The 27945-nt window shown below is 45.8% G+C and overlaps 1 protein-coding gene across 1 annotated transcript; it reads left to right on the plus strand.

The window, feature by feature from the left end:
- Positions 1–18539, plus strand: LOC130283947 (serine/threonine-protein phosphatase alpha-2 isoform-like). The gene is made up of 7 exons (XM_056533745.1): positions 1–334; positions 10627–10758; positions 11541–11771; positions 13676–13780; positions 14838–15061; positions 15145–15279; positions 17308–18539. Exons 1-7 carry the CDS (start codon positions 280–282, stop codon positions 17410–17412), a joined length of 987 nt encoding a protein of 328 aa, XP_056389720.1. The 5' UTR covers positions 1–279; the 3' UTR covers positions 17413–18539.
- The last annotated feature ends 9406 nt before the right edge of the window (positions 18540–27945 follow it).

Below are 27945 nucleotides of genomic sequence, written 5' to 3' on the forward strand. Positions count from 1 at the left end.
CCCCACGCAACGGAAACAGGCGTGGTCCAGAAAAAAGTTCGAATTCCTCCGTCATCCGCAGCCAATCGGATCAGGGCTTTTTGGCTGACGCATGCGCGCTGCGTGCCCTCCATTCACAGAAATACGCAGCCGTCTCCGGGGAGGCCTTGTGCGTGCGTTGACGTCATTAGCCGGTGGGGACCGGGGCCGGCTGACACGTGATCGCCTGGTGCTCGTAGACGTCTTCCTCCCTTCCCCCTTTCTTGCGGTTTTTCGTTATCAGACTCGACCCTAGTGACCATGGGGGACGGAGAGAAGCTGAACCTGGACTCCATCATACAGCGGCTGCTGGAAGGTGAGAGGCGGAGGGCGGGGAGTATACGGGTGTGGGGAGTATATACGGGTGGTGTATATACGGGTGTGTGGTGGAGGTATATACGGGTGTGTGGTGTATATTCGGTTGGGGTGTGTGGTGGTGGAGGTATATACGGGTGTGTGGTGGTGGAGGTATATACGGGTGTGTGGTGGTGGAGGGGGAATATACGGGTGTGTGGTGTATATTCGGTTGGTGTGTGTGTGTGTATACTGGTGTGTGGTGGTGGTATATACGGGTGTGGTGGTGGAGGGGGAATATACGGGTGTGTGGAGGTATATTCGGGTGTGTGGAGGTATATTCGGTTGGGGTGTGTGTGTATACGGGTGTGTGGTGTGTGTGTATACTGGTGTGTGGTGGTGGTATATACGGGTGTGTGGTGTATATTCGGTTGGTGTGTGTGTGTGGAGGTATATACGGGTGTGTGTGTGTATACGGGTGTGTGGTGGTGGTGGTATATACGGGTGTGTGGTGTATATTCGGTTGGGGTGTGTGTGTATACGGGTGTGTGGTGGTGGTATATACGGGTGTGTGGTGTGTATTCGGTTGGGGTGTGTGTGTATACGGGTGTGTGGTGGTGGTATATACGGGTGTGTGGTGTATATTCGGTTGGTGTGTGTGTGTGGAGGTATATACGGGTGTGTGTGTGTATACGGGTGTGTGGTGTGTGTGTATACGGGTGTGTGGTGTATATTCGGTTGGGGTGTGTGTGTATACGGGTGTGTGGTGTATATTCGGGGGTGTGTGTGTGTGTATATGGGTGTGTGGTGGTATATACGGGTGTGTGGTGTATATTCGGTTGGGGTGTGTGTGTATACGGGTGTGTGGTGGTGGAGGTATATACGGGTGTGTGGTGTATATTCGGGGGGGGGGGGTGGTATATACGGGTGTGTGTATATTCGGTTGTGGTGTGTGTGTATACGGGTGTGTGGTGTATATTCGGTTGTGGTGGTGGTATATACGGGTGTGTGGTGTATATTCGGTTGGGGTGTGTGTATATACGGGTGTGTGGTGTATATTCGGTTGTGGTGTGTGTGTATACGGGTGTGTGGTGGTGGTATATACGGGTGTGTGGTGTATATTCGGTTGTGGTGTGTGTGTATACGGGTGTGTGGTGGTGGTATACACTCACACACACGTCTCACACCTCCCATATAAGTGATGGGTATATTATATCTAATGTGATACATGATGTAGTTATAGGATATATTTTGTGTATATGGGATATTTGGGTGGTTTGTGATGTTTCCTATATAGGTGTGCAGTGTGTGTGTGTGTGTGTGTGTATATATCTATCTATCTATCACACACACACACACACGCTTGGTGATCTCTCTGTATTCTGAGGCCGCCTCGTACATATACAGTGTATGTAATCATTGCTCTGATCTCCATGGTAACAGCGACCCCTTCTCAATGGACCATGTAGAGGATAATAATGGGGGGTACACATCTCCAGTGTTGGTTTGGGCTCAGTTTAGCGGATGTTGTGCAGACACCAACTGGGGGGCCTCCAGCTGTTGCAGAACTACAACTCCCAGCATGCAAGGGGGCACCGGAGAGAACACATTATGGGGGGAGGGGGGGGGGGAAGTATACTGCAATACAGAGGGGGGCTCCAGGGGAGAACATCTTATAGGGGGGTATACAGAAATAGAGGGGGCACCAGTGGAGAATATGTTATAGGGGGAGTATACAACAATACAGAGGGGGCACCAGGGGAGAACATCTTATAGGGGGTATACAGCAATACAGAGGGGGCACCAGGGGAGAACATCTTATATATGGGGGGGGGGGGGGTATAAAACAATACAGAGGTGGCACCAGGGGAGAACATCTTATATGGGGGGGGGTGTATACAACAATACAGAGGGGGCACCAGGGGAGAACATCTTATAGGGGGTATACAGCAATACAGAGGGGGCACCAGGGGAGAACATCTTATATATGGGGGGGGGGGGGTATAAAACAATACAGAGGTGGCACCAGGGGAGAACATCTTATATGGGGGGGGGTGTATACAACAATACAGAGGGGGCACCAGAGGAGAACATCTTATAGGGGGTATACAGCAATACAGAGGGGGCACCAGAGGAGAACATCTTATAGGGGGTATACAGCAATACAGAGGGGGCACCAGGGGAGAACATCTTATAGGGGGGTATACAGAAATAGAGGGGGCACCAGTGGAGAATATGTTATAGGGGGAGTATACAACAATACAGAGGGGGCACCAGGGGAGAAGATCTTATAGGGGGTATACAGCAATACAGAGGGGGCACCAGGGGAGAACATCTTATATATGGGGGGGGGTATAAAACAATACAGAGGTGGCACCAGGGGAGAACATCTTATATGGGGGGGGGGGGGGGGTGTATACAACAATACAGAGGGGGCACCAGAGGAGAACATCTTATAGGGGGTATACAGCAATACAGAGGGGGCACCAGGGGAGAACATCTTATAGGGGGTATACAGCAATACAGAGGGGGCACCAGGGGAGAACATCTTATAGGGGGTATACAGCAATACAGAGTGGGCACCAGGGGAGAACATCTTATAGGGGGTATACAGCAATACAGAGGGGGCACCAGGGGAGAACATCTTATAGGGGGTATACAGCAATACAGAGGGGGCACCAGGGGAGAACATCTTATAGGGGGAGTATACAACAATACAGAGAGGGCACCAGGGAAGTTTACAGCAAAATAGAGGGGCACCAAGGGAGAACACATCTTATATGGAGTACACACCAATATACAGAACTTGCAGAGGTTGCACCTTCCCATAGATGTCTATGTAGTGCTCCAGCCCCGGGCTCTGTATACATCATCAGTTTTCCCTCCTGGAATCTTTGGTGCTTCCCAGAAGTTCTCTCCACACCCCATGACAGTCCCAGCAGCTGCCGTCTATCCCCCCTACAGACAGGACCTAGAGGGGAGCAGGAAGGACCGATGTAATGTGTGGTAATAAGTAAGTGCCCCCCGGGACTCCTGTCATCAGTCCTCACACTATATGGTCAGTGCTATTTATTCCATACATCAAGGATCGGACTGAGCGTCACCAGGAGATGCCAGGGGGGTGTAGGCAGCACCGCGCCAATCTAATGACTGATCTGCACATCACATATGGAGTCTACGTGACTGGGCCCCTATATTGCTGTTTATACATCTGTTTTTTTATTTTTCCCAACCGGGGTGCCTCCAGCTGTTGCAAAACTACAACTCCCGGCATGCCCAGACAGCCTTTGGCTGTCTGGGCATGCTGGGAATTGTAGTTTTGCGACAGCTGGAGACACACTGGAGTAGGGTAACATGTTCTATATTTTGCTGCCCATTGAAGTCTGTGGGTAGCAAACTCGGCTGTGTATTGTTTTATTTAGTTCACCTTTTCATTGTGCATCTGACTAGCCATGTGCGCGAGGCTAAATCCAGTGCACGATAAAGGTATGTACACACGGCAGAATGTCCGCCCAAAACTTCTCCGCTTGGAAATGTCTCCATAGACGGCAATGCATTTCCTAGTGGATTCCTTATACAGGTGCCTTCACACGGCCGTCTGGGCCTTATTTATTTTTTTTATTCCCTTATTCCCCGTTTTGGTTCCGTTCTTGCTGTAAACGGTTTAAAAAAAAAATGCCATTCATGTCGATGGGATTTTTTTTTTTTTTTATTTTTTTTTTATTTTTTTTTTTATTTTTTTATTTTTTTACAATCCAGTTGTACCCGTCTGGACTCATGTCAGTATTTTTGACGGCTGAGAAAATGGCACATGCAGTATTTTTTCTTCTGTCAAAAAAGATGAGATACATTAAATGTAACATTGAAGTCTATGGGAAACGGATGAGCCTTTAATGTCATCTGTTTTGTATCCGTTTTTTGATCCGTTTTTACTTCTGAGCATGCTCAGAATAAAAAAAGTTTAATGGATACAAACAGAACTTCTGTTATTGTGGTTTTTATTTTTTTTATTTGTTTATTTTTTCCCTTTTTTACTTTTATTTTTGAGGGGATAAGAACAGGACGAGTCTAGACTAACCTAAATATTATTTTATGTATAATATTTAGACTTGTAATATATTGATAATATATGTATAATATATTTATAATACTTATAATGAAATATAATATAATAAATACATTAATTTTTAACCCCTTCAGGTCTTAGCCAGCCCATTTTCACCTTAAGGACTCATAACAATCTTCGTTTTTGCTCTTTTTTTTTATTTTAATTTTTTCTTTTCTTCATCTTATAAAAATCATAACTCTTTCAATTTTGCATCTACAGACCCATATAAGGGCTTTTTTTTTTTGCGTCGCCTATCATACTCTGTAATGACATCACTTATTTAACCCCTTAAGGACTCAGCCCATTTTGGCCTTAAGGACTCAGACAATTTAATTTTTACGTTTTCATTTTTTCCTCCTCGCCTTCAAAAAATCATAACTCTTTTATATTTTCATCCACAGACTAGTATGAGGGCTTGTTTTTTGCGTGACCAGTTGTCCTTTGTAATGACATCACTCGTATCATAAAATGTATGGCGCAACCAAAAAACACTATTTTTGTGGGGAAATTAAAACAAAAAACGCAATTTTGCTAATTTTGGAAGGTTTAGTTTTCACGCCGTACTATTTCTGGTAAAAATGACGTGTGTTCTTTATTCTGAGGGTCAATACGATTAAAATGATACCCATTATTACTTACTTTTATATTGTTGCGCTTAAAAAAAAAAAAAAAAAATCACAAACTTTTTAACCAAATTAGTACGTTTATAATCCCTTTATTTTGATGACCTCTAACTTTTTTATTTTTCCGTATAAGCGGCGGTATGGGGGCTCATTTTTTGCGCCATTATCTGTACTTTTTTTTGATACCATATTTGCATATAAAAAACTTTTAATACATTTTTTTATAATTTTTTTTTTTTTAATAAAATGTATTAAAAAAGTAGGAATTTTGGACTTTTTTTTTTTTTTTTCGTTCACGCCGTTCACCGTATGGGATCATTAACATTTTATTTTAATAGTTCGGACATTTACGCACGCGGCGATACCAAATATGTCTATTAAAAAAAAATATGTTACGCTTTTTGGGGGTAAAATAGGAAAAACGGACGTTTTACTTTTTTATTGGGGGGAGGGGATTTTTCACTTTTTTTTTTTTTACTTATACATTTTTTTTTTTTTTTTTTTTTTTACACTTGAATAGTCCCCATAGGGGACTATTCATAGCAATACCATGATTGCTAATACTGATCTGTTCTATGTATAGGACATAGAACAGATCAGTATTATCGGTCATCTCCTGCTCTGGTCTGCTCGATCACAAACCGGAGCAGGAGACGCCGGGAGCTGGACGGAGGAAGGAGAGGGGACCTCCGTGCGGCGTTCTGAATGATCGGATCCCCGCAGCAGCGCTGCGGGCGATCCGATCATTCATTCAAATCGCGCACTGCCGCAGATGCCGGGATCTGTATTGATCCAGGCACCTGAGGGGTTAATGGCGGACGCCCGCGAGATCGCGGGCGTCGGCCATTGCCGGCGGGTCCTTGGCTGCGATCAGCAGCCGGGATCAGCCGCGCATGACACGGCATCGCTCCGATGCCCGCGGTTATGCACAGGACGTAAATGTACGTCCTGGTGCGTTAAGTACCACCTCACCAGGACGTACATTTACATCCTGCGTCCTTAAGGGGTTAATCATATAATCTGCGGCGAAACAAAAAATTATTTGAGGGGTGGAATGAAGGAAAAACACATTTTGATACTTTTTAGGGCTTCCGTTTCTACTCGGTGCACTTTTCAGTAAAAATGACACCTTCTTCTCTTTATTCTGTAGGTCCATACAGTTACAAGGATACCCAATTTATGTAGGATTTATTTAACTACTTAACACAAAAAAAAAAAAAAAAAATACATGCACCAAAATTTGTAAGTTTAAAATTGTCATCTTCTGACCCCTATAACTTTTTTTAAATTATTTTCCGTGTATGGGGCTATATGGGGGCTTATATAATTTTTGTGTCGTGGTCTGCAGTTTTTATCGGTACCGTTTTTGTTTTGACTGGACTTTTTGATCGCTTTTTAATATTTTTATTGTATATTAAGTGACCAAAAATTCACTATTTTGAACGCCATCAACCGTGAGGTTTAGCCAACCTTATATTTTAATAGTTCAGACATTTACGCATGTGGCGGTACCACATATATATATATTTTTTTTATTACATTTTTTATTTAAAAAAAAAAATAGGAAAAGGGGTGATTTAGACTTTTTATTGGGGGGGCTTATTCACATTTATTCTCTTATAATATTTTTATGTTTATTGGGCCCCCTTAGGAGGCTATACCATGCAATCTTTTGATTTTGCATACACTGTTCAATGCTATGCTTTATGCATAGCATTGATCAGTGTTATTGGCGCTCTGCTGCTCTAGCTAGGCATGGAGCAGTAGATCGCCCATCGGACGACAAGGAGGCAGGTGAGGACCCTCCAATCGTCCAGTAAGCTGATCGGTTACTGAAAACGGGCACCACCTGAATAAACATACCATTGGTTGCGAGCAAGTTGCTACAATGCTAACAACTATAATGCTGCACTCCAAAGAAACTATGAAAATACCATCAGTATCATGCAAAAATTTTTTTATCTTTATTACACACTTAAGAAAAGAGGTATAGTGTACAGACCTTTAAAAACAATTAAAATTATGACAATTCTGGATGGAGGAATATAATCGTACTTCGTCCACCCCATGCTGGGTAAAATAGCCCCCAAAGGGGAAGAGGAGATCCCAGCCAAAAGATGTAACATAAACCTTGATTCCACACATCCACCAAAAATAATTAGGTATCTTTACAATATGCAAATAACATGACCAAACATCCTAGGGAACACAGAGTCCTGTAAACATGAAGTAAGGTGCACGATCATGGAACCCCAGAAATACTCCATGTTTGGAAATCACTATCTAGTCAGTATGTGATGGATGGGGTGTCCTCATCCAGGCACGGGGGCAGCAGACTCCACGCATTCCGCCTCCAGCTGCGGAGGCTTCCTCAGGAGTAAGCTGATCAGGACTATTAGAACAGAATCGCGATGTCCCGATCAGCTCTGCTAGTACTTTTAGCTAGATGCCGTGATCAACTTTAATCAAGTAGTCTAAAGGGTTAATGCTGGGCATCGGCCCGATCGGGGGTGCCTGGCATTAGCTGTGGGTCCTTACTGCCGATAGCGATAGGGACCCAGGGGGTTTAACTTGTTCTCTGCTTGTGAGAACAGTTTAAACCCTGTTAGCAGGACACAGGACGTACAGGTATGCCCCCAAGTCTTTAAGGATTCGAGGGCATACCTGTACGCCCTGTGTCCAGCTAAACCGGATTTAGCTCGGAAATTTGTCGTGTGAACAAGGTCTTTAAAAAGGTACTGCAGCCAGAATGAACTAATCCTCTATCCACAGGATATGGGATAAATGGCTGACTGCAGGGCGGCCAACTGCTCGGGCCCCTGCAATCTCCTGAGCGGAACCCCGTCCCGCTCAGTCAGGAACACGTTGTCTACCTCTAGTTAGTTCTGGCTGCAGTGCCCTTTTTAAGTTCTTCTATATACTGCCCCGTAGAGCAGTATATAAACCACTAGGAAGAGCACCATGCATATAAAAAAATGTATTAAAAGAGATTTGTGAACAAAAATACATAAAAGACAGTGATAAAAAAAAAAAAGGGCTGATCACACAGGTAAAAACTTCTAAAGTGGATAATTACAATATCCATATAAAGTAACTGCAGGTACCAGGGATCCTTAAACAGTAGCAAGTAAGACGTATCAAAACCACATTGCACTGATTCCATGAGTACTTACATACTGTGATCTCTGCCACCCCAACAGCGTTTTGCCAAAAAGCTTCATCTGGGGGTGCCCTGCAGAGCAGTATGGCATCATATTGGATGTATTGGGCACTACAGTAGAAAGCGCTGTGCAAAGCACGCTACTGTATTTGGGTAACTACCTTTCCCGGGACCATGGCGCCCTCTAAAGGCACTACAAAAGATTCATCATTCGCCTACACCCCCTGGAAGACTATTCATCATTTGCCTACACCTTGCTGTGAGACTCATTGCCGTACATCAGTTCCCCCCCCAACCAGGCTGCTCCAGCTGTTGCAAAACCTACAACGCCCAGTATGCCCGGACAGCCGTTGGCTGTCCGGGCATGCTGGGAGTTGTAGTTTTGCAACAGCTAGAGGCAGCCTGGTTGGGGGGGGGGGGGGGAGAACAGATGTATAAATAGCAATCTAGGGGCCCAGTCACGTAGACTCCATATGTGATGTGCAGATCAGTCATTAGATTGGCGCGGTGCTGCCTACACCCGCCTGGCATCTTTTGGTGACGCTCAGTCCGATCCTTGATGTATGGAATAAATAGCACTGACCGTATAGTGTGAGGACTGATGACAGGAGTCCCGGGGGGCACTTATTACCACACATTACATCGGTCCTTCCTGCTCCCCTCTAGGTCCTGTCTGTAGGGGGGATAGACGGCAGCTGCTGGGACTGTCATGGGGTGTGGAGAGAACTTCTGGGAAGCACCAAAGATTCCAGGAGGGAAAACTGATGTATACAGAGCCCGGGGCTGGAGCACTACATAGACATCTATGGGAAGCTGTAACCTCTATATTGGTGTATACTCCATATAAGAAGATGTGTTCTCCCCTGGTGCCCCCTCTATATTATTGTATACTCCCTGGTTGTCCCCTCTGTATTGTTGGTTATCCCTGCCCCCCCCCTGTATTGTTTGTACTCCCTGTCCCCTCCCCCTGTATTGTTGTATACCCCATATAAGATGTGTTCTCCCCTGTTGACCTCTATATTGTTGCATTACCCCCTATATAATGTTGTGCCCCCTCTATATTATTGTATACTACCTGGTTGTCCCCTCTGTATTGTTGGTACTCCCTGTCCCCTCCCCCTGTATTGTTGTATACCCCATATAAGATGTGTTCTCCCCTGTTGACCTCTATATTGCTGTATACCCCCTATATGATGTGGTGCCCCCTCTATATTGTGCCCCCTATATGATGTCTCCCTTGGTGCCCCCCTCTATTGCTGTATACCCCCTATATGATGTTGTGCCCCCTCTATTGCTGTATACCCCCTATATGATGTGGTGGCCCCTCTGTATTGCTGTATGCCCCCTCTATATTGCTGTATACCCCCTATATGATGTGTCCCCTGGGGCCCCTCTCTTGTGCTATAAGAGAAGGTCATGTCCTCGCCCCTGGTGCTCTGTTGTGTTGTCCTCGCTCTTTGCTGTTGTCCTGCAGATGAGGTTGTTTTTCTGGTTTGGGATGGGCCTGTGAATAGGTAGTGACTGTCGTGCGGTCGGTCGGTGACTATATGTATGGACTGTCAGCCCTCCTGTCATGTGGTCCCCGGCCGTTTGACAATTCTGATCTCCTTTCATTCAGTTCCTCCCTGTATTAAGATCTCTGCTTGCTGTCACCATAGCTCCTCCCACACTTATCTGCCATATGCTGTTGGTTGGACACCCCCCTCCGCACTCCAGGCTGCACTCCCTGTGTTTGGGCTTTGCTCCTAAGTCTGTGTATGAGTGGGGGGGCGGGGGGGGGGGGGGGGGGGGGGAATGTGCTCTTGAGCTTTTCTAAGCACAAATAAAACATAGAAAACGTCATTTTATTTTTTGTAAATTTTTTTTTTTATTTTTTTTTTAACAAAGGTATATTAGAAATCTTCATTTACTATGAGTGCAATAGCAAAAATTTGTTTTAATGAGAGCCCATTTAATGGGGGGGCTTCTACATAAGGGATTCTCTAACTACAGGGATAATATGTCTGATCGCGGGGGTCCCGACGCTGGGACCCCGATCTCCCCACAGCACCCGGCATTCATTTAGAATGCTGGCTGCTGCACCGGAGGCTCGTGGCTTCATGGTCACGCCCTCCGTGATGTCACCACCACACCCCCTCAATGCAAGTCTATGGGAGGGGGCGTGTTCATGTCGGCACTGCATCACTAGTCATCAGGCAGGGAGTGAAGTTCAGTCAGTGCACCGGATGACTTCGGTGCCACAGCAGAGATTTGGGGGGGGGGGGGGGGGGGTTCCTCTGAAATCAGATGTCTTATCCCCAATCCTTTGGATATGGGATAAGATGTCTAGGGGTGGAGTACCCCTTTAAGGATTATTTTGGGACATCTGGGGTTCGTATTCTCATCCCTTCTTTTCTAAGCCCTGATGTTGTCTCTTTCCATAGTGAAGGGATGTCGCCCGGGGAAGAACGTCCAGCTGTCGGAGAATGAGATCCGGGGGCTCTGCCTGAAGTCTCGGGAGATCTTCCTCAGTCAGCCCATCCTCCTGGAGCTGGAGGCCCCCCTAAAGATCTGCGGTGAGTGTGTGAAGTCTCGGTACGTGACCCCCCTCTGTTTGGGAACGTTCCGCCATTAGAAAACTCTGCCTCTTTCTCTGGAAAATGTGTCCATTCACATTCTTGGCGGTGGTGACCTCTGACCTCCTACTACAGGGTTTCCCAACCAGGGTGCCTCCAGATGTTGCAAAACTACAACTCCTTTGGCTGTCCGGGCATTCTGGGAGTTGTAGTTTTGGAACGCCTGGAGGGCACCCTGGCTGGGAAACACTTACCTACTAACGGCTGAATGCTCTGGGGTATTGCATTCTGGGAGATTTGTGCTATGATCCCCTGCAGACAATATGAAACGCTGGAAAAACTAAGTGATTTCTTCTAAAGACAGCACCACCCTTGTCCTCAGCTTGTGTGCGGTATTACAACTTGGCTTCATTCACTTCAGTGAAACTGAACTGCAATACCGCACACAACCTGAGGACAGGTGTGGTGCTCCTTTGGGAAGAAATGAGCTCTGTAGGCCATGTGCCTCCTGCTGTTGCAAAATTTCAACTCCTAACATGCTCTTTGACACTTTGTATAGCAGCATTTCCTAACCAGTGTGCCTCCAGCTGTTGCAAAACTACAACTCCTGGCATGCCCAGACAGCCTTCGGCTGTCCGGGCATGCTGGGAGTTGTAGTTTTGCAACAGCTGGAGGCACACTGGTTGGGGAAGCTCTATGCTTTTACCTTATTACAACCCAACCTGACCTTTCTGTTCACCCATCCCATATGTGGCGCCATCTAATCCTTCTCCTCCTTACAGGCGATGTACACGGACAGTATTACGACCTCCTCAGACTCTTTGAATATGGCGGATTTCCTCCAGAAAGCAACTACCTCTTCCTGGGCGACTACGTGGACCGTGGCAAGCAGTCCCTGGAGACCATCTGCCTCCTGCTGGCCTACAAGATTAAATACCCCGAGAACTTCTTCTTGCTGCGCGGGAACCACGAGTGCGCCAGCATCAACCGCATCTACGGCTTCTATGATGAGTGTGAGTGGTGGGCAAGCCTTGTGGTGTTTGGGGGGGGGGGGGGCATTGGCTTAGATCATCGCCATGTGGCACCCTCTGTATACCTGTGTATAAACGGCTGCGTTGTTAAAGGAAATGTGTCCCCAAATGTGTGGAGGGGAGGGGGGCTGTTTGTTTGTTTTTTTTCAAATTCTTTAAATATTTTTGAAATTTTTCTTTTTTTTCCTGTCACAAAATATGAAAAATTAAGTAACTTGTCATATCCCACTGTTGACCAGCAGAGGGAGCTAACATGAGGAATCTGGTGAGTGCAAGCAACTTGCCTGGCTGCTGCAAACTGGGCCTCGCCCGTCTACCTTCCTCCTCTATGTGGAAAAGGAGAGGTTTTTTATATATTTTTTTTTTTTAGTTTTTCAATTCCACTGTCACCATTTTGTTGTCTGAAAGGTGGTAAAGAACAGACTAGATGTCTCTTGATGGGTCCCTGCTCCTCAGGAACTTCAAGAAAATGGTGCTGGCTCCCCCTTTCATTTCTCCTAGCTTGTGCTGTGCAGTAAGCAGTTCATGCTTTTCGGAGACCCTCTCAGTCTTGGGCTGCATTCACACTTTGTTTTTACATTACAGGTGCCGGATCCGGCTGGGGGAGGGGCAAACCGGACTCTCCCGTACCCCAGCCGGATCAGCGCTGAACTCAATTTATTTTAATGAGCCGACAGGAGTCACCGTTTGACTTCGGTCGGCTCACTTTTGACCTGTATCCGGTTTTGTCACCTGACCTAAAACCGTAGTTTTCTACAGGTTTACGTCCGGTCAGGAAACCGCATACGGGTCAAAAAATGAGCCGACCGGAGTCACCGTTTGACTCCGGTCAGCTCCTTTTAAAGTAAATTGAGTTCAGCGCTGATCCGGCTGGGGTACGGGAGAGTCCGGTTTGCCCCTCCCCCAGCCGGATCCGGCACCCGTAATGTAAAAACAAAGTGTGAATGCAGCCTTAAAGGGATACTCCCAGGGGAATTTTTTTTTTTTTTTTTCTGATGCCAGATTACTTCTATTAAAAAATATTTTACCCTTCCAGTACTCTTTAGCAGCTGTATGCTACAGAGGAAATTCTTTTCTTTTTAAATTTCTTTTGTCTTGTCGACAGTGCTCTCTGCTGACATCTCTGTCCATGTCAGGAACTGTCCAGAGCAGCATAGGTTTGCAATGGGGATTTTCGCCTGCTCTGGACAGTTCCTTACATGGACAGAGGTGTCAGCAGAGAGCACTGTGGTCAGACAAAAGAAAATAATTTCCTCTGTAGCATACAGCTGCTAAAAAGTACTGGAAGGGTAAATATTTTATAATAGAAATAATTTAGAAATCTGGTACAAGTTGACTTAACTATTTTAAGTCAACTTGTACCAGATAGTTTCTAACTTCCTTATACCCTATGCCTGCCATAAAGCAACTGTGTAGGTGTTGTGATAAGAGATGAGCGAACTTACAGTAAATTCGATTTGTCACGAACTTCTCGGCTCGGCAGTTGATGACTTTTCCTGCATAAATTAGTTCAGCTTTCCGGTGCTCCGGTGGGCTGGAAAAGGTGGATACAGTCCTAGGAAAGAGTCCCCTAGGACTGTATCCACCTTTTCCAGCTCACGGGAGCACCGGAAAGCTGAACTAATTTATGCAGGATAAAGTCATCAACTGCCGAGCTGAGAAGTTCGTGACGAATCGAATTTACTGCAAGTTCGCTCATCTCTAGTTGTGATGTGACACACCACAAAGAGGCTACAGTAATGGCAGCACCCAGTACACACAATTAATAAAGAAAACATTAAAACTAAATATATAAATGAAATGCATAAACTTAAAATGGTGACACATTCCCTTTTGAGGGTTGTAGTGCCCCATGTTGATGCTTGCGCTGCGTTCTCTCCTTACAGGTAAGAGACGGTATAATATAAAGCTGTGGAAGACATTTACTGACTGCTTCAACTGCTTACCTGTCGCTGCTATCGTGGACGAGAAGATCTTCTGCTGCCATGGAGGTGAGGGCACAAATAGAAGAAAGCCTATAGCTTCTGTCGGGCACCGGGCCGCACTCACAATAGTTGTAGAGAGGAGGCTCCTGTAAGTGGGGAAGATCTTGTGCGTTGCACAGGCTGCTGGGGCATGCAGGACACCACTGGACAACCAGGGATAGTGATGTCCCCTTTTCTGGCCACAGGTAAGAAACTGAGGGCAGAATAGAACTTTTATTAAAATAAAAAAATCCATGAGCTGCAATACCACACACAACCTAAGGAGAAGAGTGGTGCTAGTATTGTAAAGGAATCAGCTATTAGTTCTATTCCTGGATAACCCTTTAAAGGGGTACTCCACTGCTCAGCGTTTGGCACAAACTGTTCTTAACGCTGGACCCGGGAGCTTGTGACATCATAGTTCCGCCCCCTTAATGCAAGTCTATGGGAGGGGGTGTGACAGCTTTCACCCCCCCCCCCCCCTCCTATAGACTTACATTGTGGGGGTGGGGCATGACATCATGAGGGGCGGGGCTATGACATCAGAAGTACTCTGCTATATTACAACTTTTTAAATTGGGTACATCTAAAAGATAATCGTCCAACTAATATTTGTTAGGCTACGTTCACACCGCCATTTGTTTCTGGCGAGGTGAAGCCCATTATTTTAGGATTGCAAAAAAATGGAGAAAAATTTGCTCGCACAAATTATTCTCCCACTACTTGCCGCTAAAAAAAAAACTGGTCCATCGTGTGAAAGGAGCCTTTAGTTGCAGCATTTACTGTGCACCAAAATAGTCTGCTGACGCCCCTATATGCTGTGTCTTATTTTAGTGAGGCGCCTTCTGGGGCGTCTCCTCTCTGCACTCTGGGTACATTCTTTGCCATTAGCTATAGGGAAATCTAAATACGGCCGAGTCTTTCAGCTAGGGTGCCTACAGCTGTTTCAAAACTACAGCCCCCTGCCTGCACAGTCAGCTGAATTCAGTCAGGGCATGCTGGGAGATGTGGTTTTGGAACAGCTGGAGACACCCTGGTTGGGGGAAAAATCGTATTAGACACAGATCTCTATCTACTCCTCTAGGTCTGTCCCCCGATCTGCAGTCCATGGAGCAGGTCCGCAGGATATTGCGTCCCACAGATGTCCCCGATCAGGGGCTCTTGTGTGATCTCCTGTGGTCTGACCCCGACAAGGACGTCCTAGGATGGGGAGAGAACGACCGCGGGGTGTCCTTCACGTTCGGTGCTGACGTCGTAGCGAAGTTTCTTCACAAACACGACCTGGATCTGATCTGCAGAGCGCACCAGGTGAGCGGGGGGACACAGTGCTTGGCGGACACTCCATCACCACGTCCCATCACTATATTAACTCTTTATAAACTCATCTGCAGGTCGTGGAGGACGGTTATGAATTCTTCGCAAAGCGACAGCTGGTGACGCTCTTCTCTGCACCCAACTACTGCGGGGAGTTTGACAACGCGGGGTCCATGATGAGTGTGGACGAGTCCCTGATGTGCTCATTCCAGGTTGGTTCTGCTCGGAATTAGTGACCCAAGATGGGAACCTGTTGTGTCTGGATGGGTGCATGGCTTGTGGGGCCCCAGGATACTTGTTAACCCCTTTGGGGGACATTGGATGTAAATGTGTGTCCAGGTGCCCTGGTCCTTAAAGGGGTACTCCAGTGGATACCTTTTTTATTTTTATAAATGAACTGGTGCCAGAAAGTTAAACAGATTAATAAATTACTTTCTATTAAAAAATATTTACCCTTCCAGTACTTATTAGCAGCTGTATGTTACAGAGGATTCTTTTTCTTCTTGAATTTCTTTTTTTTATCTTATCCACAGTGCTCTCTGCTGACGCCTCTATCCAGAGCAGCATAGGTTTACTATGGGGATTTTCTCCTGCTCTGGACAGTTCCTGATACGGGCATCAGGGGTCAGCATAGAGCACTGTGGACAAGACAAAAAAGAAATTAAAAGAATTTCCTCTGTAGTATACAGCTGCTAGTAAGTACTGGAAGGGTAAAGAATTTTTTTTTTTTTTTTTTTTTTTTTTTAAAGAATTTACAAATCTATAACTTTCTGGCACCAGTTGATTTAAAAAAAAATAAAAAAAATAATTAAAATTCTACCGGAGTGCCCCTTTAACGCATCAGGACGCACATTTACTTCCTGAGTGACATTCTGACTATGAAGCCAGAGCAGGAGCTGCAGTCTCTTCATAGACCAGTGTTTCCCAACCAGGGTGGCTTCAGCTGTTGCAAAACTACAACTCCCAGCATGCCTCTGGCTGTCCGGGCATGCTGGGAGTTGTAGTTTTCCAACAGCTTGAGGCATCCTGATTGGGGAAAAAGTGAGGACTGCTATGAGCCATCTTGTAGCTCTGTCATTAACCCCTTGAGTGCAGTGATCAATAGCGATCACTGGACTTAAGATCCGCTATCCCTCTAACCAGTCAACTTGCCCGCGACATGTATGCGGGGGGGGGGGGTCTGATCTGTTTAAATGCCCGTGGGAGGTGCCCCTCTCCTGCTCCATGCGGGTCTCAGGTCTGATTTGCTGATACAGAGGATGCAATCCATAGCACTATTCAGTATTAGCAATCTAAAAGTGTTTAATAAAAATTTTTTTTTTAAAGTTAAAGTTTTTTGTTTAAGTCCCTCCCCAGGCAAAAATCGCACTGTCCCATTTTTTTTTTTTTTTTTTTTAATAAAAACACACCCAAATTAAAAAATTAATGATCTTGTACGGTGAATGGTGTAAAAGTAAAATGACTGTAGTTTTAATATTACTGATTTTTGGTCACTACAGATGCCAGAAGAAATGGAATAGTCACATGCACAGATATGGTATCGATAACTACAGATCATGGTGCAGAAAATCTGTGCCCTCATAAAGTCCCATATATGGGGAATAATAGGACAATTTTAAATAAGACTTTCTAGCAGTAGCCCAAAGAAAGGGAAACAATGGCACCAGAAAATCACCGCCAGTGGAAAATCTTTATTACTTTATTACTATTTATATGTAGGGTGGTGGTTGTTGTGTTTGGTTGTTTGCGCTGCAGATTTTAAAGAATAAAGGTTTTTCACTGCCGGTGATTTTCTGCTGCAACTGTTTGACTTTTCTTTGGACTGTCACGTATTTGTGGCTCGTTCGTGCCGGATTCCACTGCATGTGAATAAACACTCACACGTGATGCCAGATCTTCATCTCTTATCTTGTTTCTAATTTAAAATTTACTTTTTGAAGTAAAATAATAAAAACCTACATAAATTGGAATTTTTTTTAATAGAATAAACAGGTCAGTTTTATGTTTAAAGGGGTACTCCACCCCTAGACATCTTATCCCCTACCCAAAGGATAGGGGATAAGATGTCAGATCGCCAGTTTTCGTTTCATTTTCCTCCCCACAAATATTTTCAGTTGTGCCAAACATTTTGTGATAACATAAGTTGCCATCTTATCCTCCACTGATCACACAAACTAATGAATTGTTTTGCACTCATTCTCTCCCATTGTAGATTGACTGTTTTCCCTTCTTCCCCTCAGATATTGAAGCCTGCTGACAAGAAGCTATTTGCTTACGGAGGCGTCAACCAGAGCCGCCCAGTCACCCCACCCCGAAACTCTGCCAAAAACAAGCAAAAGAAATGATGAGTGCCCCCCCACCTTCTCCCCTATGTGGCCCCTTTCCCATTATCCCCTCCCCCGACACACTGACATTGACCTCCCTCCAGGACTCCCGGGATTCTCTTGCTCCTCGGAGGAGGGCTCTGACGGGCTGGGAGCCTTCATGTTACCTCGCACTGACACAAGGGGCTCCAGGGATTAAAGAACACCCCCGCTGGAGCCGTCTCAGCCTTAACTCTATGGACCTGGCCGGCAGGAAGTGTCTGGCTCTGAGATGTGCAGAGTCCATTCCTCCTTGTGGTGCCTTACTGCAGTGTGGTGACTGTGCGGCTGACGCAATCTCAGGGCTTTTTTTGCACACAGTAGCAAAATCGCATCCCTCCCCACCCCCGTCAAAGCCCCTTCCTCTGTACGGCTCGTACGGGACAGTCAGCCTGGTGTCTGCATCCATTTTACGTTGGCTTTTTTTCAATGTTTTTCTTTTCTAAGCTGCTGAGGTTGGTATTCTGTGGCACCACCAGTCTGGATTGCTGGGGATTGTAGTTCGGCAGCTGCTTATGAGGCCACCGGTCTGTTTATCCCTATGAGAGGAAATTGCCATGTTTGCAGGCAGGGGGTCCCTAGCGGCGCCATGTTTGCTGCTTAAACTTGGTGATGATAAAGCAGAGCCCCCTATTTCCTCACTTGGGTACCTTCTCCAGGGCCCAGGTCTCCTTACCCTGTGCCCCTCTAGATGTTGCGAGACTACAACTCCCAGGACTTGGCTGTCCGGACATGCTGGGAGTTGTAGTTTTTGCATCAGCTGGTAAGGCCCAGGCTGAAGATCAAACAGTCAGAGCACTTGTGCTAGATTCCTGTTCCTCAAGTTTTGGCTCTGCTTAATCGAACGCCGCGAGGGGCACAGACCGGGTTTGTAAACTGGCATTATAGGGGGAGGTTGGCATTAAAGGGGGGCACAAGACAGAGGGTAAACCAACCACTATAGTGACACTCACTGCTGTAATAACTCGCACTTGTCTCGCTCCTGGTTCTACATCGATCACTTGCTCCGGGTGGGCGGCACCCCCTTGTGTATGTGACTGGTACTGCTGAATATATACAGACGATCTACCTGAATGCTGCTGCAATTTTTCTTAATTTTATTTTTTTTTTTTGCAAAAAAACGCTTAGATGCTGAAAGTATTTCAGATCTGGACTTCTGTTACAATGTAGCGGTGGAGATGTAATACTTCAACTGAGATCGACTTACATGCGTTCTGCTTGTCGCCTCCAGAGCTGCAATCACAATTCTGCTTTTGGCCCCCCAAAGCCAGTGGTTCCCCCAACCAGAGTGCCTGCAGCTGTTGTAAAACTACAAACCACCCCCCCCCCCCAGCATGCCCTGGGGCTGTCCGGGCATGCTTGCTGAGTTGTAGTTTTGGAACAGCTGGAGGCACCCTGGTTACAGAAACACTGCCCTGAGCCGTAATGCTTTGCATGTCAGAATGCTGTACGGTCTGAGGTATACACTATGTTTTCCCGCAATGCATTATGGGCTCACTGCTTAAAGGGGTTCTCCGCTGAAATTATATTTATTTTTTATTTTTAACTGGTGCCAGAAAGTTAGATTTGTAAATTACTTCTATTAAAAACTCCTAATCCTTCCCGTACTTATCTGCTGCTGTATGCTCCACAGGAAGTTCTTTTCTTTTAGAATTTTCTTTAACAGTGCTCTCTGCTGACACCTCTGTCCATTTTTAGGAACTGTCCAGAGCAGGATTTGTTTGCTATGGGGATTTGCTCCTGCTCCGGACAGTTCCTGTCATGGACAGAGGTGTCAGCAGAGAGCACTGTGGTCAGACAGAAAGGAAATTAAAAATGGAAAGAACTTCCTGTAGAGCATACAGCAGATAAGTACTGGAAGGATTAAGTTTTTTTTTTTCTTAAATAGAATTTATTTACAAATGTAACTTTCTGGCACAAGTTGACTTTAAAAAAAAAAAAAAAAAAAAAAAAAAAAAAATTCCAGAGGTGTACCCCTTTTAGGGCACGTTCCCATCTGGCATATACGCAGCATATGTCATGCTGCATAAAATCTGCAGCAGCGGAAAATACGCTGCGTATCCCTCGCTCACCATACACAAGGCTTTCCGGCGGCAGCCCTGTGTGTGCAGTGAGTTTTGGAGGCGGGGCCATGTGCTGTCATAACTGATGCACAGCTCCGCCTCCAAAACTCACTGCACACACAGGGCTGCCGCCGGAAAGCCTTGTGTGTATGGTGAGCGATAGTTGCGCAGCGTATTTCCTGCTGCAGATTTTATGCAGCGTGAAATATGCTGCGTATACGCCAGGTGGGAAAGTGCCTTACAGTTGCTTGGATTGTGAATGCAGCTCTGGAGGTGAGCAGAGCATAATACAGGATGTAACTCTGGATCAGTATATGCTGTAATGCAGTGGTCTCTAAACTGTGGCCCTCCAGATGTTGCAAAAACTACAACTCCCAGCATGCCCGGACAGCCGTTGGCTGTCCGGGCATGCTGGGAGTTGTAGTTTTGCAACATCTGGAGGGCCACAGTTTGGAGACCACTGCTGTAATGATTCTATCGAGCCTATGCTTCGTGCTGCTCAGGGACCAATGACGACGCAGTGTTTTGTAAGTGTAGGGATCATGTGAGAACGTCAGCGGGGGATCGGCGTGTCGCTGCAGAGCCGCTCCCCGCCGTCCAGCGTTTACATATCACATCTGGGGCCGGCTGACCACGAGTGGGGGTAACATTCCTGTGTGTCTCTTCCCTGTTGAAAAGCTGAAAAACTTTTTATTTTTTTGGCTTTTTAATAAGAACTTTTTATCTTTTTGTCTTGAATGAAATGAATGTAGAAATAATCCTGGCTCCTGTCTTCCTTTTTTGGGTTGGGGGTATATGCAGGGTCATGGGTGGATTCTGTACAGCCTGTGCATTATAGGTTATAAATTACTCTTACCAGTGGCCTTAAAGGGGTACTCCAGCGGAAAGCTTTTATAGATTTGTAATTTTTTTTTTTTTTTTTTTTAAATGAACTGGTGCCAGAAAGTTAAACAGCTTTGTAAATCACTTCTATTAACAAATCTTAATCCTTCCAGTACTTTTTAGGGGCTGTACACTGAAGAGGAATCCAAAAAAGAAATGCATTTCCTCTGATGTCATGACTAGAGATGAGCGAACTTACAGTAAATTCGATTCGTCAGGAACTTCTCGGCTCGGCAGTTGATGACTTATCCTGCATAAATTAGTTCAGCTTTCCGGTGCTCCCGTGGGCTGGAAAAGGTGGATACAGTCCTAGGAGACTCTTTCCTAGGAATGTATCCACCTTTTTCCAGCCCACCGGAGCACCTGAAAGCTGAACTAATTTATGCAGGAAAAGTCATCAACTGCCGAGCCGAGAAGTTCGTGACGAATCGAATTTACTGTAAGTTCGCTCATCTCTAGTCATGACCACAGCGCTCTCTGCTGTCCGTTTTAGGAACTGTCCAGAGCAGGAGAAAATCCCCATAGCAAACATATGCTGCTCTAAAATGGACAGCAGAGGTCAGCAGAGAGCACTGTGGTCAGAACATAACAGGAAATGAATTTCTTTTTTGGATTTCTCTTTAGAATACAGCCCCTAAAAAGTACTGGAAGGATTAGGATTTTTTTTTTTTTTAATAGAAGTGATTTACAAATCTAACTTCCTGACACCAGTTGATTTAATTTTTTTTCCACGGGAGTACCCCTTTTAAAGGGGTACTCCGCAGAAGAGAACTGTATTCACCTCAACCTGTGCCAGAAAGTTAGACTTGTAAATTCTGTGTAGTAATCTTAAAGGGGTACTCCACTGGCCAGCCTTCCGGCTGTGCGCACGCGCTGTGGGGGTATGCCACGCCCCCCTCAATGAGTCTATGGAAGGGGGCGTGTTGACAATTATGACCCCTCCCATAGACTTGTATTGGGGCATGGCCTGATGTCACAAGGGGGTGTGGCCGACCCTGCAGAGTGCGCGCACAGCATTCGGAAATGTTCCAAACACAGCCGGAAGGGTTGTACCCCTTTAAGTACTGGAAGGGGTATTGGCTGCTGTATGCTCCAGAGGAAGTTGTGTAGTTCTTTCCAGTCTGACCACAGTGCTCTCTGGACAGTTCCTAACATGGACAGAGGTGTCAGCAGAGTAGGAGCAAATCCCCATAGCAAACCTCTCCTACTTTGGACAGTTCCTGACACTGACAGAGGAGTCAGCAGAGAGCACTGGGGTCAGACAGAAAGGAAATTCAAAAAAAGAACCTCCTGTGAAGCATATAGCAGCTGATTTGTTTTTTAGATTTGTAAATTACTTCTATATAAAGATCTTAATCCTTCCAGTACCAGAGTACTCAGTCCTCAGTCTCCCACCTGTACAAACAGGTATGTGATGGAGGAATGGATTCACTAGACGATAATTATAAGATTTATTAGTACAAATATAGCCAATCCACAAACCGCAGGGCCCTACGGATGTGTAATGGTATTGCAATAAATTACATTCAGTAATGACTTCTGCCCATATTCAATCATGCAAAAACTCAATTTAAATAGTGCAAATAATATGCGACTAATGGCAAATATTAAAAAATAAAATAAATTTAACAAAAAAGATAATGTTCTGGTAGCCGTCCTGTAACAAAAAAGGATGATTTGGCAAATCTCTGGATATCGTATATCAGTTTCATAGATTGCCTACGGAACTGTCACAAAGCGATCTATGAAACTGATATACGATATCCAGAGATTTGCCAAATCATCCTTTTTTGTTACAGGACGGCTACCAGAACATTATCTTTTTTGTTAAATTTATTTTATTTTTTAATATTTGCCATTAGTCGCATATTATTTGCACTATTTAAATTGAGTTTTTGCATGATTGAATATGGGCAGAAGTCATTACTGAATGTAATTTATTGCAATACCATTACACATCCGTAGGGCCCTGCGGTTTGTGGATTGGCTATATTTGTACTAATAAATCTTATAATTATCGTCTAGTGAATCCATTCCTCCATCACATACCTGTTTGTACAGGTGGGAGACTGAGGACTGAGTACTCTCTTGTTTTTTAGATTTATACAATTTTTTTTTTTTTTTTTTTTTTTTGTGAAAAAGCATCTGTTAACCTCATCCCCTGTTTTTTGTGAGCTGCACACAATCGATACTATTTTTCAATTTACAAATCTGTTTAAGTTTCTGGCATTAGTTACAAACTATCCCCTTCAGAATACATATCGTTAAAGGTGTACTCCACCCCTAGACCCCCCCCCCCCCCATCCAAAGGACAGGGGATAAAATGTCTGATCGTGGGGGTCCCACCGCTGGGGCCCTTGCGATCTCTGCTGCGGCACCCCAGTCATCCAGAGCGAACGTCGCTCCATGACAGATAATTAGCAATGCAGCGCCGGAAGCTTGTGATGGCGCGGTCACGCCCCCTTGTATAGACATCCATTGATGGGGCGTGGTGTGACGTCATGATCCGCCAGCATTCTAAACTAACCCCGGGTGCAGATTGTGGCGGGATCCCTGCGATCAGACATCTTGTCCCCTAATCCTTTTGGATCGGGTATAAGATGTCTAGGGGAAGAGTACCCCTTTAAGCTGAACAAAAATCACTGTTTTGTGTGTACAGATCCAAGGTAATTGCTTATACCGATAGAGATGAGCGAACTTACAGTAAATTCGATTAGTCACCAACTTCTCAGCTCGGCAGTTGATGACTTTTCCCGCATAAATTAGTTCAGCTTTCAGGTGCTCCAGTGGCTGGAGACTTTTTCCTAGGAATGTATCCACCTTTTCCAGCCCAGGGAGCACCTGAAAGCTGAAATCATTTATGTGGGATAAGTCATCAACAGCCGAGAAGTTCGGGAAGAATCAAATTTACTGTAAGTTCGCTCATCTCTACAGATAATACCTAAAATCGTGATTATTGGCCGAGAATATCGGCCAAACTGATCAGTCTATCCCTAGTTGACACTACAAATTAACCCTGTGTAGTCTCATCAAACTGTTGTAATCCTGAGTTTCCCATGCAGTGTGCCTTCAGCTGTCCAGGCATGCTGGGAGTTGTAGTTTTGCAACAGCTGGAGGCTCCCTGCTTGGGTAACTGCCCTCCTGTATAGCAGCGCTCCCAACTGGATATTCAGCAGTTGCTAATCTACAACTCCCCTCAGGTTGTCATAAGTCAATTGGAGTTGTAGTCTTGCAACAACTGTCCAGACCTGTGTTCCCCAACCACAGTGCCTCCAGATGTTGCGAAACTACATGCCCAAATAGCCTTTGGCTGTCTGGGCATGCTGGGAGTTGTAGTTTTGCAACAGCTGGAGGTACTCTGCTTGGGGAAACACTGGTTGAGAGGAACAGTGAAGGTCATGGGTGCAACACTGTTTACTTTAGTTGTGGAGCAGTGCAGCGCTTCTCAGTCGCTCTTCATTGGTGGACACAACTGATGGGTATATGCTCCTGCCACTAGGAGGCGCTGACACTAGGAAAAAGTCAGCTCCTCCCTGGCAGGATATACCCGCCCACTGCAACTGAGGTCATCAGTTTTAACTAGTGTCAGTAGGAGGCAAGACACAGGTCTGGGAGATCCCCAGTTTTTTTATCTCCCTTGTTTCCCTTTTTCTGTTTGGGGGTTCAGGATTATGGTGCTACCTGTCCCCCTGAAATAATATGCAACAAAGGGGCACAGAAATAGTGTGTACTATTAACCCCCTTCTCACCAACAGCCAGTGCCTGGAGGTTGTACTCTGAGTCACTCACTGCCCCTGCTCGCCCCACTATCTTTGCCTGGGTATGATAAGCTGGGTGAGTATGTACTACAATTTGATTCCAATATGATTCCTTTCTCGGCGGTATCCACGGCTAATTCTCCGCATTATCACATCTAGTGCGAGAGTTCTGTGGAAGTGTCCCTGTGTGGGTTGCACCTGATCTTACGCCAGACTGTAGTCGTACGTGTCGCTCATATCTCAGATGCCGCGTCCGTGGCTGGCACTCCGGTCCCTTTCTGTAAGTGCAAGGTGTCTACAGGCGTGACCCATTGTCTACTATGGAGCCATACCAGTAAGCCAGACGGTGGAGTGTGTGGTTTCCTCAGGCGCCTGTCACTCATCACACAGCTGATGTCTCTGCGGCTGGCGTTTCTGGTTCTCCACTGCTGTGCGAGGTATCTGAAGGAGTGACCCGTTGTCTACTATGGACCCATAACAGTAAGTCAGACAGTGGGTGGCACGGTTTCCTCTGACACCACACGGCTGAATCTACGGCTGGAGTTCCGTTACCCCACTGCTGTGTGAGGTGTCCAAATGAGCGGCTCATTGTCTACTATGGACCATTAAGCTAGACAGTGGTCTGCGTGGGTTCCTCTGCAGCCTGTCCCTCACCACATGGCTGGTGTATCTGCGGCTGGAGTTTTGGTAGAAGTGACCCAACATGTCCTATGGACCCTATTCTGGGTAACTGGGGATACAATACATGGCTCCTCAACATCCCCTGATATCCCAGGGTGGTGGGGATACTATCAATGGCTCCTAGACCTACCCGCCCTTCCACAGGGGGGGCATAGTGATCACCTATCTGGCTGTCCCCTTTTAGTCAGCACCTGGAGGTGTATTTTTGTTCAGCCAGACTGTTGTCTGTCTCCCATCTCTGGGTGCTGTGTGCATGACTTTCGTCTTCTGGATCCCTGCACCACCAGGTTGCCCGTTAGTTCGGCCACACTCCTGTACCTCACTTTTTTGGGATTGAATGTGTGACCATGTGTGTTCGGGAATCCTATACCAGTCAGCCAGACGGTTGTCTACATGGTTTACTACTATGTTGGGTCACCTACTGTACCCTTCACACACCGTGGACTGAAGTTATGGGAGCTCTTGGTAGCGTTACGAGTGACACAATCCACCACATACTGGGTTGCAGGGTTTCCTCCTTTATCAGGTCCCTCTCTACCTACCTGCCACTCTCTTGGCTGAAGGTTAGTAACCCCTTTTACGATGTGTGGTTCTGAATGTGGGAACTGGGGTGGCCATGGTCCCTATGCCAGATAGCCAGTCTGTGTCTGCATGGTTTTCTAATCCGCCAGGTTCCCTCCCCCCACCCCCCCCATTCTTGCCGCTGCTCTCCAGTGACTCTTTTTTCCATGTGAAGTTCCAAACTGTCTCGGAGGGTTCATGGGACCTTTTTTATGTCTGTCAGACTGTTTGCATGTTACCTTCCCACATCCCTCCTCCATCTCTTGGGTCTGTGACAGCAGTCCTGTTGTGTGGCACCATTACGAGATGGGGTGTGGATGGTTTCTGCAGGTTCCATGAAAATGACTGATGTCCCTGCAAAGTAGAATTGGTGGCGCAAAAAATAAGCATCATATGGAATTTTATGTGCAAAATTGAAAGGGTTATGATTTTTAGAAGGTGATGAGGAAAAACGCTGAGTCCTTAAGGGGTTAAGCTGGGAGGGGAAACAGAGACTCATGTCAGAGGAGCCGGACTGTGTAGCATGGAAGTCACCGATCCCGCGCTCCAGTCCCGGCGGTTGTATTCTCATCCTCCATGAAGCGTGGTTTAGCCCCTCCGGCATGAGTTTAAAGAGGTACTCCACTGGAAAACTTTAAAAAATAAAATAATCAACTGGTGCTAGAAAGTTAAAAAGATTTGTAAATTGCTTCTCTATAAAACTCTTAACCCTTCCAGTACTTATCAGCTGCTGTATGCTCCACAGGAAGCTCTTTTCTTCTTGAATTTCTTTTCTGTCTGACCACAGTGCTCTCTGCTGACACCTCTGTCCATGTCAGGAACTGTCCAGAGAAGGGAGCAAATCCCCATAGCAAACCTATCCTGCTCTGGACAGTTCCTAAAATGGACAGAGGTGTCAGCAGAGAGCACTGTGGTCAGACAGAAAAATTCAAAAATAAAAACTTCCTTTGGAGCATACAGCAGCTCATAAGTACTGGAAGGATTAAGACTGGACTGAAATGTGAGAGGCTGAACCAATTGGCTGTAAATGAGATTGTGATGTCATAAGGAAGAGTGTTACATCATCGCAAAAAACTTGAGGCTCTTCGACCTGTAGCAAAACTAGAAATCCTAGTGTGCCCTCAGAGCTGAAGGCTATCAGGGCATGCTGGGAGTTGTAGTTTCCAATCAGCTGGAGAGCTACAGGTTGAGGACCATAGTCATGTATAGATCTACACCAGGGGAACGTGTACGTCACGAAAAAGGTTGAGAACCAGTGGACTACACAACATAGGACGCACTTTATAGAGCACGGAGAAGGTCTGGCTGAGGAGGACGCTCGCCGTGGACACGTGGCTGAGGGTGAAGTCTACGCTGACGCCTGTGATGCCCTGTGTACCATTGTACAGCACCGTGTAGATCACCTGCCACAAGAACAGCGCGGGTCAGGATTAGAGATGAGCAAACTTACAGTACATTCGATTCGTCACGAACTTCTCGGCTCGGCAGTTGATGACTTTTCCTGCATAAATTAGTTCAGCTTTCCGGTGCTCCCGTGGGCTGGAAAAGGTGGATACAGTCCTAAGAGACTCTTTCCTAGGACTGTATCCACCTTTTCCAGCCCACTGGAGCACCTGAAGGCTGAACTAATTTACGGAGGAAAAGTCATCAACTGCCGAGCCGAGAAGTTTGTGACGAATCGAATTTACTGTAAGTTCGCTCATCTCTAGTCAGGATGTGACATCATAGAAACATTATATAGTTGTATAAAACAATACAGGTACCTGGGTGACGATGTTATTACAGATACCTCCCTGCAGGTAGGGGGCGCTGGTCACAGAGCTGGTTATAGGGACCTGAGGACAGGAGCAGTGAGAGCTGGAGGGAAGGTGTATTACTCCTATATATCATGATCCCATAGAGACAGCAGCAGTATACAGATAGAGCTGAAGGGGAGGTGTATTACTCCTATATATCATGATCCCATAGAGACAGCAGCAGTATACAGATAGAGCTGGAGGGAAGGTGTATTACTCCTATATATCATGATCCCATAGAGACAGCAGCAGTATACAGATAGAGCTGGAGGGAAGGTGTATTACTCCTGTATATCGTGATCCCAGAGATAGCAGCAGTATACAGATAGAGCTGGAGGGAAGGTATATTACTACTATATATTGTGATCCTAGAGATAGCAGCAGTATACAGATAAAGGGAAGGTGTATTACTCCTATATATCGTGATCCCAGAGAGACAGCAGCAGTATACAGATAGAGGGAAGGTGTATTACTCCTATATATCATGATCCCATAGAGACAGCAGCAGTATACAGATAGAGGGAAGGTGTATTACTCCTATATATCGTGATCCCAGAGATAGCAGCAGTATATAGATAGAGCTGGAGGGAAGGTGTATTACTCCTATATATCGTGATCCCAGAGATAGCAGCAGTATACAGATAGAGGGAAGGTGTATTACGCCTATATATCGTGATCCCAGAGATAGCAGCAGTATACAGATAGAGCTGGAGGGAAGGTGTATTACTAGTACTATATATCGTGATCCCATAGAGGTAGCAGCAGTATACAGAT

Source organism: Hyla sarda, chromosome 8, assembly GCF_029499605.1.
Source record: "Hyla sarda isolate aHylSar1 chromosome 8, aHylSar1.hap1, whole genome shotgun sequence".
Lineage (NCBI taxonomy): Eukaryota > Metazoa > Chordata > Amphibia > Anura > Hylidae > Hyla > Hyla sarda.